Source organism: Passer domesticus, chromosome 8 (assembly GCF_036417665.1).
Source record: "Passer domesticus isolate bPasDom1 chromosome 8, bPasDom1.hap1, whole genome shotgun sequence".
NCBI lineage: Eukaryota > Metazoa > Chordata > Aves > Passeriformes > Passeridae > Passer > Passer domesticus.
In genome coordinates, this window is record NC_087481.1 from 26584249 (window position 1) to 26601437 (window position 17189).

At 45.9% G+C, this 17189-nt stretch overlaps 1 protein-coding gene across 2 annotated transcripts; it reads right to left on the reverse strand.

The window, feature by feature from the left end:
• Window positions 1-392: 392 nt before the first annotated feature.
• Window positions 393-16608, reverse strand: MINPP1 (multiple inositol-polyphosphate phosphatase 1). Of its 2 annotated transcripts, none has more exons than XM_064429905.1 (5): window positions 16033-16607; window positions 15269-15457; window positions 14314-14411; window positions 12871-13004; window positions 393-4054 (listed from the first exon to the last, which is right to left on the reverse strand). In XM_064429905.1, the coding sequence occupies exons 1-5, from the start codon at window positions 16571-16573 to the stop codon at window positions 3655-3657; spliced, it is 1362 nt and encodes a 453-aa protein (XP_064285975.1). In that variant the 5' UTR covers window positions 16574-16607; the 3' UTR covers window positions 393-3654. The 2 variants fall into 2 exon arrangements, with proteins under 2 accessions (XP_064285975.1, XP_064285976.1); XM_064429906.1 differs by lacking the exon at window positions 393-4054 and adding an exon at window positions 9534-12092 and having other exon boundaries at window positions 16033-16608.
• Between the last annotated feature and the right edge of the window lie 581 nt (window positions 16609-17189).

The window sequence follows — 17189 nt, forward strand, 5'->3', positions numbered from 1 at the left end:
TCAAGGTTCTGTGTGGTGTCTTCATTTGAGAGGCATTTCCCTCTTTGCCTGTGACTGCAGTTTGGAGGGCTTTTCCCTGCTTTAAGCAAAACATCCTCTTGCTTTCCATTCCCAGCTGTCTCACAGACCAATACCCCTTCACAGAAATGCAGAAACAGCCCTCAATCAAAGATGATGCCATCCCAGCCATCCCACTGCACCCTTTTTGCATCTGCAAAAACCTTGCCAGGAAATTATTGCTGCTTTTTCCTGGAAACAAGAGTAAATCTTTAGTTCCCTCAAAATGTGAGCATAAAAAACTAATTAAGGTTAGGTTTTTGTCTAATTAAGGCATTTTCTATTAACCACCAAGAAATCTGATGACTTAAAATAATCAGAGACACCAACACAGGTAACAGCAACCTCCCAAATATATTTTGAAGGAAAACAAAACCATGATTCCAAAGATCATGTCATTATTGCTGCTCAGAAAACAGGTAAAGAAAGTGTGCAGTTTTATTTCGCAGCACTAAAAATCCACATTTCAAGTTGTCCAAATTCATCCAGTTAGTACCAGATCATTACAAATCTTCATTTGACAGCTCCACGCTAACCAGAACAACAGCAGCTCTTACTAGACAAAAAAAAAAAAATCACTTGCCAGAAAGATTAACCATTTCACAAATTAAAATGTACTTCACACCCACTGAAGGCCAGCATACCAGAACACTGTTGGTATTTCCCATCAGTGAAAGTTTCCAGTTGCAGAAAGGTTGCAGAGAGTCCTGGACAGATGTCTGAGATGAGACCTCCAGAGCCACAGGAAGGAGGAGAAAGCATTATTTGTCTTGCAGGACTTTTGCAGGATGTGGGAACGTGCACTGCCAGGAGATGTGGCAGCCTGATCAAACACTGCATACTGAGCTGGTGCACAACTTTGGAGAAGTATTTTGATCCATTTTAGTTTTTTTCTTCTGAACAAATGTCTTTGTTTATCAGACAAAAGGAGCAGAGTGAAGTCACCTCCTCAGCGCTAAGAACCAGAGTAAGCACCTGGAGTATTTACATGTCCCAACACTTCTGTAGTGCCACAGTGGTGTAAAATTTCCACACTGAGCCTCGAATTCTGCCAAAGGAGTGAGTCAGAGCATCCTCTAAACACAGATCAGAGCCCCAACAGCACATTTTCCTCTCCAGTTAACTGCTGACAGCCCCTGAAGAGAGATCTGTTACAGGGGGTATGAGGGACCCAGGCTCCAAGGTGAAATAGGGAACATCTTCTGAGGCATCACCCACAGAATTTAAACATACCAGCAACCTGCTAATGCACCAGGCTACTCCACAACAGGAGTTTTTTGGTTTCTGCACCTCACCTGGCACACAATCAGAAAAGCAGTCAAGTGCAAGGTATTCCTCCCTCCATAAGGAAGAAGGATGTATCTTTTAACAAATGTGATGTCTTAAAATCAGTCTTGCTGAACTGACAACAGAATCCTCCATTCATCTCACATAGTCAGGCTTTCATCCCTTCTGTTCATGAATCATCACTGACTCACAGAAAAAAAATATTTGTTCAAAGGTGGATTTTCTCACTCTCGTATCTGCTCTTTCCAAACTTAACTGCCTTTAAACAAAGGCTCATTTCTTTATAGCCTGACTCAAATGTTGCAATAAAGTGCTTAACTGGGATCTGTCACAACCATTTCCATCAGTTGACTTAGTCTCCAGGTAGGATCATGTGAAAAAGGAGACATGCAAAGGTGATTGAGCAGGAGTCATGTAGGGGCTGACAATTATCCTGACCTATATTCCTCTGGTTGTTGCAGCACTGAACTCCACCCTAACCATTTCCCCAACTTCAGAAAGAGCTGTGGATTTTACACAGGCAGGTGCTGAAATATTTGAATCAGTATCTTCAGTGGTCTCTGCAGCAAGTGGTGCACTAATCAAACAGGGCCCTACAACCACAGGCAGGGAAATGCTTTTAATTCAGAGCAGCAGCAAAAACCAGGTGTTCAATTGCTCCTTAACTTACAGTTTGTAAACATGAGGTGCTTTTATACAAGGTATATTAAGAAAAAAGTGACCAAAGGATGATTCCTCAGGGAAAAAAAAAATTTAAAGCCCACATACACCAGTGTAACTTCTCAACTTGAAGTCTGGCTTTTTTCTGTTTTTGTTTTTGCAGCAGTTAAGTTTCCAGTTCTGAGGGTGAGCCTACAAAAAGGACTTACCAGGTGCACTACAGATTTATACCTTCAACTGCTGCAGGCTATGCTGTGGCAATCACTTCACCTCCTGCCCAGGAAACACAGCAAAATAAACCCCACGTTACAGGGTGAGGTCTGAATGCTTGTTAGATAGTGAGAGTGCACACTTCAAGAGCTACCAGCCTCATAAATCCATACCTTCATCTCCTTTGGGCCAACTTGGTCTAACAGCCATTGCCTTGCAGGTGATGAAGGAATCTTTTTCTGACTTCATTCAGACATTTCTCATCAGCTATCTTCAGTTTTCCTTTTAATGTCACACTGCACAGCTCTAAAATACTTCAAGTGCACTTCCTTTGAAATATCACCAGTCCTTCTATGCCATTCACCTCTCTCAAACCAGCTGCATTTCAAAAGCAAGGTGACACATCAAATGTGTAAGGCCTACATAATTGGCAGCTTGTTTGGTGCTTAAAGTTAGCAGAAGTCAAGCCTCAATCAAGTCAGCCCAAGCTTTATATAGTTCAAAAAACGGGATTTAGAGTTACAATTCCAGTTCAAGCAGGAGGCTGGAGACATCAGAGGTGATTTCCAGCCACAGCTGATAGGGAAACTGTCAGCACTTGGCCAGGACCAAGAGATTTAGAGCCATGGTACAGCCTAACCTGAATGCCTGGCCCAAAGAACACCAGAAATTGATGGTGTTAGTGAAAGGGCACTCCATAGTACTTAGACAATAACTGCTGCATTTCCCAGAGCACATAAAAGTAAGAGTGGCTACTTTCCACGCCCTCACTTTTATTTCTTTTTTTCCTACTTCTTTTTAAAGATCATTTACTTACCCTGGAGACTAACTTGCTATGCAGGATGGGTCGATGATGACCTTAAGACTTTTAATTCCTTGCCCCTTTTCAAGCAGGTGATGCATGCAGGAACTCCTCCTGCTTTCAAATGCCCAAAATAGAAATGGTGCTGTCCAGGCAGAAGTTGTTCAGCTGTGGAGAAGAACTATGTACCTTCTCCCTTCTAGAAGCTTGAGAAAAGGATCAAAAAAAAAGTTGGAAATATTTCATGCGCGGCACAGGAAAACAGCAGCTAGAAACACAGGCAGCAGAAAGCAACATTGAATCAGTCCAACCACCTTCAGATCCAATAAAAGAGAAGCTGCCCCAGCTCTTAAATCCATCTATGGCCCATTCATAACAGCAGTGACCAATGAAATCAGCTTATTTGCACATATAAACACACAGGCATTTGTGTCTTGCATCACGCATTTGTTACAACTTCCCTGTGACAGCAGTTGTTTATGCAGTTGTGCTTATGCAACAAAGAACCAGTGCACTGAGCTGAGACAACCCCCCAAATCTGCAAAGTCAGAAAGTCAACACAGCAGCAGCAAATCATCCAAAGTGCTTGTGGAATGAACCCAGACCAATCTGAAGAGCACCTGCTCCGCTTCACTCCCTCACAGCTCATCGACAGCAGTGACGTTGACCTGGGGCAACTCGCACTCCTCTTTGAAGTGGCAGTTCTCCAGGAGGTCCTTGTAGTAGTCCTTGAGGTCCGTGTAGGTGGAGGTGGTCTCGTTGGAGTGAAGGAAGGGCAGCAGCTTCTCGTTGAGCATCAGCTGCACCTGGTACTCCTCCTGGGAGGTGTTCACGTGGTCGCAGTGGTAGAGCACGAACACCAGGTTGGCGGCGTACGGCACGATGCGGCCGCTGCGGAATTTCCGCTGCGCCTGCCGCGCGTAGTTGCTGGCCAGGAGAGGCTCGTCGTCTTTGAAGTAACCCATCAGGGCAAGCAGGGGCTGGAGGGTCTCTGCGTGCCCAACTTGGACAATCAAAGGTGAAGAAATGGGTTTGGAGCTACAAAAGAAAAGAAGTGGAAGGGGTGAGCAAGAAGCTGTGCTTTAAAACAAAGCACCAACGCATGGCACAGCTGCCAATGACCATGGCTGAAGGACACCTTGAGCCTGTGTTACCCCTGAGAAAAACCTCTTTGGGAATGTCAGGCTGCTAGAGACATTTTAAATGCAGCTTCCTAAACTATGTCCAAGTTTAGACCCAAGGCCAATGGCAGTGAGGTTCAGCAAGGCCAAGAGCCAGGTCCTGCCCTGGGGTCAGCCCAGGCCCTGCAGCTCCAGGCTGGGCACAGGGGCTGCAAAGGGCCCCTGGGGAAAGGCCCTGGGGGCTGTGCCAGGGCTGGACAGGAGCCCAGGGGGGCACGAGGCCAAGGGCCCCTGGGCTGTGCCAGCCATGGAGTGGCCACAGGCCCAGGGCAGGGCCTGTCCCCTGGGCTGGCCCTGCTCAGGGACCTCCAGGGCTGGGCCCAGTTCTGGGCCCTCACAGAGAGCCCTGGAGGGGCTGGAGCGTAGCCAGGGAAGGGCCTGGAGCTCACACAGTCAAGCCCTTCATGAGATGAGAGAGAGTCTCCTCCAAATCATCATCAGCATTGACCAATTTAGTCTGAAAACAGAGATGCAGTGATGCAGGGCAACAGCTGTCCCTCCCCAGTTTAGCAGTGCAAATGACCAGCAGGAATACTGCCATTACCAATTCCTGAGGGCACCAAGCAGTCCGGAAGGAGGTGAAGCTCCCTCAGGAACAGGTCAGCAAATCAAGGCACTGACTCGTACCATGACCGAGGACAGTTTATGTAACAAAAGGTTACCACACGTCTGAGCCCAAGGGGAGATAAGAGCTGGCTTGCTGTGCCAGGAAACACCAGCCAAGAGGAAAATCTGACCCTTGCTCCAGAGAAGGATGATGGCTTTTGGGGACCATTTCCAAGTGGCCCACGTCAATCTAGCACAGGTAAATACAGGTTTAGCTTTCAGGAAACACATCTTGACAGGCCTGAAAAGGAGGCATTTCCTTGGCTCCAACCCAAAGCAATGGAGAAATTGTCAAGTGGGAGACTTGCCTGTGGACTGGAACTTTGATCAGCTCAGCAGGAATTCAGTGCTGGGCCAGAATGGGCCCTGCCAGCTCAGTGCAGCCATGGTGTTTGTGCAGTCCAACACACCTTGTACCACACTCCTGGTGAGCCTGAGCGCTTCTGACTCCACTCCTCAGACTCTCCCCTAAAACATCCCTTAAAAAATACATCCAAACCCCGTCTTTGTTTTGTTCAAAAGAAGCAGCCTTCAAACCACAAAGGTCCTCTGTGGAGGACAATGTATTCTTTCCCACTTATGCCTTCATTGCACCAAGATCTTAACATTCACCACACTCTTCAAGCTCCTCCAAAATCAGTGTTCCTGCTCGTGTTCTCCCCTTGCTATTTATGAGCCCTTCATCCACTTTAAAATTATAAAGCTTTTGGATCATTGAATCCCTTTCTCTTCCCTTCCCTCTCTTGTCCACTTGACCAGTTCAACATGTATTCTTTCTATCCACACACACCTACAGGGAAGTATTTTTAGGTTTTAGGACACATTCACATCCCTCCTGTCACAGCAGCAAGACACAGATGTGTGTGGAAGGAAACAGAAGCCATTCCTTTGATCTCCTGCAACTTCCAGCTCAGAAGTCTCCAGGACCAGAGGTGGCTTCCAGGTAATGAATCCCTGCTTTGCCAAATCTCTCCTTCAATCCACATGCATTTCTAGCACACACAACATCCTGTGGCAAGGAGCTGCACAGCTTCACAGCCTGCTCTCAATTTTTTCTATGTGCAGATGCCATGTCCCATTTAATCCATGCTACTCACAGCTTTGCAATAAATAGTGTTCTTTCCAAGCTGAGAAATCCTACCTCAGTCCTTCCGAAGTTTTCCACATGAGCTATATGTTTTAGATCAGAATATCAGGATGCACAATACTCAAGAACCATAAGCTACACAGAAATCGATGCTACACCTATGAGCTCTCTGCTTAACTCCTGATATCCAACATGGAATAATGGAATTATTTGGATGGGAAGGGACCCTAAAGATCATCTCATTCCAACTCCCTGTCAGGGACACCCTCCATAGGCCAGGCTGCTCCAAAGCCCACGTGCCTGAAGTGTGAGGCTCTCCCACATTCTATCCAACAGGTGATAAGAAGATCATTTTCCCCCATGTGGATTACTTGACAGCTCTGCAGTTTTCCAGCCCAGTCAGTCTCACCAGGTCCTTTCATAATCTTCCTAGTAGTAACACTTCATCTTGGTTATCTTGAATAAAACTGCCACATTTGCAATGCCACTGAACTTGTCAGCTCTTCTCAACATTCCAAGCAGGTCAGATCTTTCCAGCTCTATCTCCGCTAGGAAAAAAAATCAATCAGCTGTCCCTACCCTCATTGCTTGTAATTTTATCAATTTTGTCCTGTGTAAGGACCTTTCCCCTTAACCCCAGCTGCTCAATTTCTTTAGATAAAGAAACCTGTTCAGAAGGATGTTTGGAAATCATGACTATAGCTACCAGATTACCCTATTTTATATTTGCTGATCCCTCCCAAGAGCTGCAAGAGGAATGTTTTCCTGTTAAAGAGCCATCCTAACACTTCTCAGGTGTATCAAATTCATCAAGGTACTCAGCACTACAACTCTGGAACATTATTTCTACAAGACAGGCCTGGAATTCTGATTATCTCCTGGAGCTGCTTTTAAATTTTTTTCCTTATTTAATTTTTTGTATTTTCGTCTTCCCAGCTGCACAGTGGTCTTCGTTTTGTTAACTAAGAGGGAATGCAAATATACTGCAAGAATCTCCAAAACAACCTTACACAGGCATTACTGACTCCACAGGGAATGGATTTCACATCTCACCATTCAAAAAAAGGCTTCAGAAATGCTAAGACAAAAAAAAAAAATTAACATTCTAGCTATCAATGCTGGCTTCAAGCAAAGTTAAGCTTTACTTTCCAGGTGATGCTAAGCAGGAATGTTGAAATGGAAGTAAATCACAAAAAAATAGAGCAAAAAATGAATCATAAGAAAACCAACAAGGCATATGTTTGCAAAGCAGGAAACAAATTATAGCACAGACAAGTTTTTAAGAACAAAGAAAGAAGTGGGAAAAGAAGGACTAAAGATGCTCACTCTCAGCCTAGCTTGAGTTTTTCTTCCACTTGCTTTAGTCTCATGAAATCCTCATGCCAACAGGCCAAAGAGCCTTGGGAGGCAAAACAAACCTCTCCCACTGAGCACTATCCCACCAGATTAGTGCAATGAGGATTAAAAGTGTTTCTGATATGACACAACCCTGAGCTCCCCACAGCCTCTTGAACCCAGCATGGCTGGTCTTTCAGCAGTATTGGTGATTTCCCAGACTCCAGCACTCCCAGTTCAGGGACAGGGGCAGGACTCCAGCTCAGATGTGCTTTCCTATCACCCAGCAATGACAATCAGAACGGCAGTCAAGGTTACACTGCGATACTTTTAATTGTAGGGAGAACGATGACAGATTATGTCTTCAGAAAATACCCACAGGCAAAGGTTGCCACTGTCCCTGCATTTCTGATAAAGGCAGAACAAGCAACAAAACAGTGATAAACAGTAGCACAGGTTAATAAAATATTAAATGGCAGGCCAGATGTTTCCATGCTCAATTTGCCTCACAATCTATCAGTGACTCAGCATCTTGCTGGAAGCATCAAAGTTCCCAACGTTGTACTTTGGCAATTACTAATGGCATTTCAATGCACCTTTCCCCTCCCTTTTATTTACTAGTACATGGCTTGAGAAAGCCCACTGAGGAAATCTCACTCCCACCTTTGAAGGGATTGTGCACAAAACTGTCATAAAATATTAGGAGCTTGTCTGAAAGTGACTGGTTTCATATTCATGGGCACGTCCAAGTGAGCAGAAGGGGCTCTCAGGAGGCAGAGCACAAGCAGGTTCCACTGGAGAGATGTGCCAGCTCCTGAACTGCCCACATTGGGGTTTATGTTTGTTTTTTTACCTTTTAAATAAATCTGACCACTGATGGAAGTAAAGAAAGTACTGAACAATTCAGCAGCACAACCCCAAAAGCTAAGTCTCACCATGGGGTGAAAAAAAGCATCAGGGAAAAGCACAGATGTGGGATTTATCATCCAGGTAAATTCTAGCTCTCCTGGATCTCAGCAGATTTGGGTTTAACTCTGAATCTTCTGCATCAGCTCACCCACCCTCCAGAGCAGATAGTTCCTACTCTTCCCAGGACTACTGATAGTTCATTTTCCATAGAGAAAAAGTGAACTTTTAACCAAAGTTTATTTCCTAAGCACCGAGTGGATTTTCAGTTAGAAATAACTCAAACCCCAGGAAATAGTGGGATAAGATGAAACATTTCCTGCAGCAAAGCTCATCCAGCCAACCTTCAAACTTCCTGTAAAAATCCCTCCAACAACTGCACAGAAGGTAAGATTTACCACCTGTGTAACAAGCAAACTTAGACTACATGTTGTCCCTTTTCTCCCTAATAAAAAAGCCAGGTCAAAGGACTCCAAAATCTGCTTTCAACTTTGGGATGGATTCGTCATCCTTCTCACTTCCCCCTGTAATTTATTTCATGGGACAAACCCTAAACATAGCAGGAAGTAGCAGAGATCACGGAAGGCAGTGGTAGCACTCAGAGGGCAGCAGAAATATTTAACACTGTTAAAGCTCAGAGGGTTTTCACCAGTGGGAAGAAGAATTAAAAACATTTTTTTAAAAATCTGTCAAATAGTAAAGTCCTCATAGGTCAAAATTTCCACCACAAATAGAAGGATCATTCCCAGAACCAGCACCAACACAAGAAAATGCCACCACTAATACTGACAGGAGAAAATTTTTCTTCTGTTGCAACAAGGAACAAGCTCACTCATGACAAAAGCAAACTTGAAAAGCTGACTGGACTATGCAAACCTCATTAAAAACCCTGATTAAAGGCTCTTATCTAGTCCTGCAACACTTTATCAGTTGGAGCTAATTAGGCTAGGCCTCCTTGTGTTTCACTGCAGAGCTGCTGCACTTTCAAAGGCTCTTTCCTGGCTGATACCACCTCTCCCATTGTATCAAACCTCAGAGGTGAAATGCATTCCTGCTGCAGCACCACAACAATGCCCGGTGTTGATCCATCATGAGCCAAAATCAAACCAAGAGGCTGCTGGCACTTGGCAAACCCTTTCTGCCCAAGGTGGACACTGGTCAGACCAGTTCATTTGTCCGTTTCTTGCCTAGGGACTGTTTAGTTTGGGTTTTTCATTCTTACATAAAAGGGTATGACTCCATCAAAATTGCTCAGATACTTTTTCAGACCAATCCTGAGCAAGCATCCATTAACTAATTAATGTGAGATTGAGGACATGCTGGGGAGTCTGAAAGGCCCAAGAAACTTGAAATCTCTAGTTCTGGTAGACAGATGAACAGCCACACTCCCAGGGGAGAGCCCTGGGCTGCCCAGCTCTGAGAGAAGTCAGCAAACACATGTCAGAAATGCAAGCACAGGGATGCTGCTGAAGTGCCACAAGGATCTGGGGTGAATTTCACACCTCTGGCTTCCCCAGAAGCTCCCTTCAGTCATGTCAGAAGTCCCACCTTTGAAAGATGGAGCAGTCAAAGCCAACCCCACACTGTGACACAGAGCTGCTGACTGAGACATGGACGTTTATTAATGAAAGCCATCCCAGCAGCAGTGAAGGGGTTTTCATGAAAAGCCTGACTGAACATTTGGAACCTGAGCAAAAGGGAATTTTCAATCGAATTATTTCATTGCTGCTGCACATGTAAAAGCTTTTTGCTCACTTCCCTTTGTAGAGTTTTAAATTGTGAAGTGGTTTTAGATCATCCATTACACTCGTTTGTACTGAGTCATGGGTTTGGAAAGAACAATTAGGGCACAGCAGTAAATGACTCCTGAAAGGTTACCAATTGTGTTGGGAAGTGACCTGCAAAGAGGAAGGCAAATTACATGCAACAATAAAAGCTATCAATAAATTGCCAAATTGGTCTGTTTACCATAACTCACAAAGATCACCTTCAATTGATCTTGAACCATATTCCAATTCAAATAACTTTCTTTTTGATACCTTGGCCCCTTTTAGTCTCTCAGAGGAAACCATCACCAAATATTTTGCAATGCATACATGCAGCTAGGCTGGTGTTATCAATACACACTAAAAATACTGAGATGGCTGCACAAAGCATCCTCCCATTTCCAGAGCCTTATGGTAACCCATTTGGACATATTCTTTAACCAGCAGGAAATAGTAATGTTAAATATTTGAATATTTGAAGCCAGAAGGAAAAAAAATGGAGAGTCTAAAACAGCTTTAGTGAATAGCTGATGTGCTTTATAAAGCGTGCCACAACTGATTTGCAAATCCACCTCTGCCCAAGCGTGCAGCTGCAGAGATTTTTAAAATCAGATGAGCAGCTTCATATTGCATTAAGCATCAAAATACCTGAATTTCTCATCAACATACACAGACTTCCTGTGGGCAAATACTGTTCATTAACCTGCTGGGAAAAGCAGCAGTGAAAAGTAATTCTTCACCAGCTTCTCTGGCTATTTTCAATCCCTAGCAGGCAGACTTGGGAAAAACACAATTCTTTATAAATGAAGACATAAGACAACTGCCCAACTATGCCATTTCAGTACAGCAAATCACATGGGTTTGATACGGAACAAGAAAAACTTTTGATCAAAGTCTACTTCTTAAGCAGAAATGGTTTCGTTTTACATACACCTCATTATGTTTTTGTAACTAAGAAAACTTGTATGGAAGAAGGAGATTCCTGGCCCCCAACCTTTCCCTTTCACAGCTTTTAGCACCAAAACCTGCACAGAACAGACTATTGCTAGTTTAAACCCCAGAGTTGTACTGGAATTCACATGAGGGAAGAGCCTAAAAACATCTGAAACTGTTGCACTGCAAACTGAAAGTGGGACTGATTAGCAATTGGTATTTATTACCACCATCATCATGCTCTTAAGGGCAGACTAACCAGAAGGAAGGGTTTTCCACCAAGGAAATAAAAGCAAGCTTTGATAAGGCAACTAAGTTTGGTGATAAGATTGCAGAGGCAACAATCACGTCATGGAAGAAATAGGTTTTCTCTTTTTAATTTCACTGTAGCTGGGAATGAATACAGAACAAAGCTATTGAACATAAAGGATGCTACAAAAACACAGCTTTGCCAACACTGCTCTCCACTGTCAAGTCTGGAGCAGCACAGATAATCCAGACCCCTCAGCTTCTTCCCAGAACAGAAATGCTTCTCTTTTTACTTCCGGATAGACCAATCTAAGCTTTCCAAAAAGAAGAGAGATTTTGGGGCAAATATAATGCCCTGGAAGTAAATATCTTTTTCTTAAATTTTTAGAGTAATTTCTTGCTTTTAAATTTTTAGAGCAAGCAGCCAGTTTTAAATAATGTTAAGCACTGTTAAATTTAAACAACATTCCACTGAAAGACATTTCATCACCACAAAAGTTCATTTTCTGAAAACGCTGCAAAAATGCTTAACCTGCTGCCTTGAAGTTGACCATCACCATAAAAAGAATGACTTTTATATATCTTTTTACTTGTATGTTTTCTCATTTCCATTGTGCTCTCACACTGCCACAGGGTGTCTCTCTCATAGATGAAAAAGAGAGAAATCTCTCTGTAAATGAAACAGGATGAGCTGCACCTCTGTTCCCTGGATTCCGAGAGGGACAAGCCGGCCCTGGTAGATTCCCACACGCTCTCCAGGATTACCCAACCCAGTTTATTCCCAGGTCTCCAGTGCTTTACGACTGCCACCTTCTGTTGTGGAAGGGAGTAACACATTCCTGCGGCACTCGGCTTCCCGTTCCTGTTTAGGATGAGGCTCATCCTGAAGACTGCTCACCCAGCTTGGAATTCTACAAGATTCAGGGTCCTGATCCTCTACACTCAACTGCCTGCTTCCCTCTGACAGCAAAACACGAGAGCCCCAGGTGCTGCAAATGAACTCCATAGCAAAGCTGAAAGACACAAAAGTTCCCACTGTGCTTGGGAGCTCTGCCTCAGACAGCTGCTCTTCCCACCTCCCATAAATCAGAAAGCTCCATCTGTAGTTCTTTCTTCTAACTGCAGCTCTGGGTTTTTTAAAAATTGATATTATTAAACTTACAGGGATGTTTTACATACAGGTGAGACACACAGCTGCAACTAGTGTATGTCATGTAAGGATTGGAAGGCTCTCAGTGCTCAAAGAGGAAATTACACTAAAAGGGAACAAATTGATCACTCTCCTTCCATTATACAATCTTATGGCCCTCTCCTTCTATAAATTTTCCATACTAATCTGCTAAGGTATTAATTAATGAGACTAATTATTAACCATTAATTCCTAATTGTTCAGTTTACATAAGAACATGAACACAGACTGTAAATTAACATTTAAGCAACAAATTATTCATTTTTAACAAGAAAGCTATATTATTTTAACTCATTGTGTCCTCTCAAACTGCAGGAAGAAAACACCACTATCAGGAAGCAGCCCCCTATGTGGGTCAGCAAGTTAAAAGATGGAAACACTTTAGCTGAGCACAAAAGCATCAAAGAAAGCAAAAAATAATACTCTTCAAAGTAATACTGCTTCAGTAAAAATTGTATTCTCACTGTTAAAATTCTCCTAAATCCAGCTCTCCTATGGTTGCTATGTTCAGAAGTTCAGTACTGAACTTCCTTTCAATGAAATCCAGCTCAGGACTGAGCACAGAAAGCTCACCCCCAAAGCACTGCAGCCTCTTGATTTACCTTTTGCTCTCCTCCACTGCTTTGTCCAAGTGCTGGAAGATGTCCTGGAATAAAATGCAGCTGGAGCGACTGTTGATGTCATAGCCATAGCCTCTCTTCCAGTATTGCTTCAGGTCATTCAGGTATTCCAGCACCTAAAGTCAGAGCTCACAGCTTGTTATTGCTGCACCAAGGGAAAGCAAAAAGTCACAGCCTGCAGCAGTGACATAAAAACAACCACAAACATCAGGGCTCCAGTTCAAACCACTTCAGCATAAAACCAGACAAGAGATCAGACCAAAGAGTGACCAAATTCAGCATCTGGTAACAATCACAAAAAAACCCCTGAGGTGTGGTATTCACATGCCCTCTGAACAGACAGAAGCTGAGAAAAGAATGATAAAACAATTGTTATCTCATTTACTGCTCCTGTGTCTGTAGAATGTGTTACAAGATTATTTATCTGAAGGAAATTAGTAATTTGATTCTAGCAGAGATTATTTATGTTAATTAGCTTATCAAGTCCAAACTGTGTGGACTGTCAGGCTACAGACAGTCACGAGTTCTAGTTAGTGATAGTTCTTATTAGTGTAATATTCTGTAATATAGTATAATAAAGTAATTAATTAGCCTTCTGATATCATGGAGTTTTGTGCATCATTCTTTTCTCTGCCCCTCTCACAGCTTCTCTCTGTTCAGAGGACATACAAATACCCCACTGAGGGGTATTTGCACATCACAAGACAACCACTGTCCACTGCTTTTTTAGCACTTCTGATTTTGCCTTTGGCTTGTCATCATTCTTCTCACAAAATCCATCCCACACCTTTAGCCCAGCTTGTTCTGTGTCTGTTTTCATGTTCCAGAGACGTGCACACATCTCAAGCAGACAGAACTGTGCCTTGGAATTATTCAAGAGCACACAGTGCTCTCCTCTTCTCTGTTCCTTTCCTGACAATTCCTGGCATCCAAGTCATTTCCCACCTCCCTGTTGAGTTATTTATAACCAGACTGCAGAAGGCAGGTCTCAGCAGAAGCCCATGGTGACCCTGATCCTCTCAGACAGGAGATCACTTATTCCCAACTGCCCACCCTTCAGACAAACACCTACCTGTGCAAAGCTCTCCTCTTTTCCCAGGGGTGAAAATTCCCTTGAAAGCCTTACTGCACATCAAAAGTTACATCAAACTATTTTGAAAGAAGAGGAACAAACATTTGCCTCATTTATCTGGGTTCTGTCTTGGTTTAGAGAGCTGATAATCCCCAAAACCAACCAGAGTCTTAGAGGCCCTGGAAAACCTGATTTGATGCACCCTGGAGTGAATTTCTCACGTGATTCTACCATGTGAAAAACGTTATAGAATGGTTTGGGATGGAAGGCCATTTAACACCACCTCATTCCAAACCTCCTGCCACAGGCAGGGACACTTTCCTCTAGAGCAGGTTGCTCCAGGCCCCACATACCTTGGCATCTTCTTCAGTGAAGAGTGAACACCACGGGGAGGTCACATTTTTGATGGCCAGCTCATATGAGCAGGTGAGAAAAGCCACTTGAACAAGGTCTGCAATAAATCCAACAAACAAGCAAGAGATAAACCACTGCTTCACAAGCAGCAACTTCCTCTCCTCAGTTTACCTCTAAAAAGAGTGCAATTACTGTTTGGCAATACAAACAACGAAATCCAATAAATATTTGGCAGGACAAAGACCAAGCACCAAAAATACACAGTTTAACAGAATTATTGTGCAAAATCCAAATTTTGGACTGCAACTCCTTGATATTACATCATTATAAGAGGAAAACAAGAGCATTCCACATTAAATGCTGCCCATCTGCTGATGTGAAATAGGTGTCAGCTGCCCATGGAGCCACACAAGTCAGAAGAGTCAATAAAGGGAAGATGTGAGGTCCTGGACATCTCCCCCTCCACATCAGCAGTTGTGTACAAGCAGCACCAGGCTGAACTTTGTCCCCAGCATGTCCCTGATGCTGCAATCCCAACAGCAACACTTATTTTGGGGTGCTTTTCCCACCACTTGACCACACAGGCAAACCCAGCACTGCTGTTCTGGACAGGTGAGTTAACACAAAGGGCTGCTTTTCCTCAGGTCACTTATGTGCTGGAGTTGTAATGGGTTCCCAAAAGTAAAGTTAAAATATTCAAATCCCTCCAAAACCAGGAAAAGCTGATTTCATCTACAGGAAAGATGTTTTCAAACATCTTTTTCTTCTGACCATTATCCAACAATCATTCATTACTGCAACACCAACACAGACTTACAGTCTCATGCACTTAATTAGAGACTGCATCTCCAAGTCACAGCCACTTTAAATTACCTACTCTGCATAAGTACACATCTTGGAAGTTATTCTCAGTCAGCCTTGGAGCCGGAGCCAACTGTAATAGGAATTCCTTACCTGCATTTAGCTCCTCCACTGGCAAACACAAGGCACTGGCCACCTTCTCCAGGACCTTCTTCATCTCAGGCCCCTCTTTGAAGGCGTTCACCTGGCACATGGCCGTGTCATTCTCCTCCACCAGCACCACAAACTTGGCGCAGTGATCAAAGAACCGCATCAGGGAGTCGTTAACTTCAACCTCCACCTCTGAAAGCAAACGTGGGCATCAGGGGGAGCATCACCATCCCCAAAGGCACCAACACATGGCCACCATAACACCCTCCAAGGGACACGCCACCCACCACAGCCGTGTCCCCATGGAGGGGCGCAGGGTCCCCCTCAAACACAGGGAGAGCAGGGTACATTCCCAATGCCTCTGAGAGCTCCCTCGGGGATGGATTCTTCCAGCCACCCAGGAAGGCATCAGGAGTCCCCCACACCCTCAGGGAGGTCATGGTGCTCCCTCAAAGTTGGATTGGGGCTCCCCAGCACTCAGTAAAAGCACAGGGGTCCCTCAGGAGAGGGATGGAGCTCCCACAAAGAGGGTGTGAGGTGTCTCCCTTTGGAGAGCTGGGAATGCCAGGGGCTGCCCCAGTCCCTCAGGGACGACACGGGAATCACTCAGGGCATGGGTCCCCTCACCCCCTCAGGGAGCAGGCCCCCAGAGAGCACCTCAGGAAGGCACGGGAGTCCCCCATCCCCTTGGGACAGCTGGGAATGCCTCAGCCCTTCAGGAACAGCCAAGTGCTCCCCGGGGAAGGGGGTGGGTGTCGCGCACTCACCGTCGCCGCCGAAGTCGAGGGAGGGCCCGAGCCCGCGGCGGAAGGCCGCCCCGCTCTGCAGGCAGCGGTGCTTGGAGCTGCTGGCCAGCGCCAGGCGGCGGCGGGCGGCGAAGAGCGCGGGGAAGCGGGCGGCCATGCGCCGCGCCAGCTGCTCCATGTCGCGCCGGCCCTGCGGCGCCAGCCGCCCGTCCAGGCTCTCCTCGTACCACATGGGCCACTCGGCCAGCGCGGCGGCGGCGGGGCAGGCGGCGGCCCCCGCGGCCCGGCGGAGCAGCCGGGCGTGCAGCTCGCCCAGCCGGCGGATCTGCCCGGCCGTGGGGTAGCGGGTGCCGTGGCGGAGCACGGCGCGGAGCTGCAGCGGAGTGCAGGAGGCGGGCAGCGACCCGCCCGCCCCGGGACCCAGCGACAGCGGGTCGCTCACCAGGTGCGGGTTCACCTCCTCGTAGCGGGACTTGGTGCCGAAGTAGGCGCTCAGCCCCGCGCTCGCCGGCGGCAGGACGAGGAGCAGCAGCAGCAGACAGGCTTCCCGGCGAGGCGCCATGGCTGCAAGTGCGCGGCTGCCGCAGGAAGAGGCGGAGCGGAGCCGCCTCTTCACGGCTTCGGCTGCCCCAGGGACCGCCCCAGCTCCGCTCCGCCCGTCCCCTCACGGCTCCGCCCGCCCCTCACAACTTCATCTGCCCCTCACAGCTTCTTTCGCCCGTTCACGGCTTTACTCGCTTCGCTGTAGCTCCTTATGGCTCCTCACGGCATCACCCGCTCCATCCCAGCTTCAGCCCACCCCTCTCGGCTTCACGCGTCCCCTCACGGCTTCGTCCGTCCCAGCCCGGGGCACTCGTACCCCGGCGGGAGCCCTGAGGGGAGCCATGAGCCGCCTGACCTATTTTGGCATCTGCTTTGCCTCTGTGGAGCCTCGCTGACTTCACGGAGCTCAGTAAAAACAACAAAAAAAAATCGATATACAGTCAGACACGAGGGGAATGGTTTAATTCCTCTGTACAGGCAGAACAACGGGATCGACTGCAGTAGTGAAACAGAGACAAGGTACGTTGTCTTTCTCTGTGTGCAAAAATCAGAGCAAACCCTGTGAAGCCAATGGGCTCAGGACAGCCTAACCTTCTTCTTGGTGCTCAGTGTCCAAGATGTGCTAGTTCTGAAAA

Bases quoted from the DNA above. Each gene is read 5' to 3' on its own strand.
- MINPP1 (XM_064429905.1), bottom strand. From the start codon at position 16,573: ATGGCGCCTCGCCGGGAAGCCTGTCTGCTGCTGCTGCTCCTCGTCCTG. The intron at 15,458-16,032 runs GTGAGTGCGCGA...GTTTGCTTTCAG, and splicing joins CCTCGACTTCGGCGGCGACG to AGGTGGAGGTTGAAGTTAAC. The intron at 4,055-12,870 runs GTAAATCAAGAG...TTTCTTTTGTAG, and splicing joins GCAGTGGAGGAGAGCAAAAG to CTCCAAACCCATTTCTTCAC.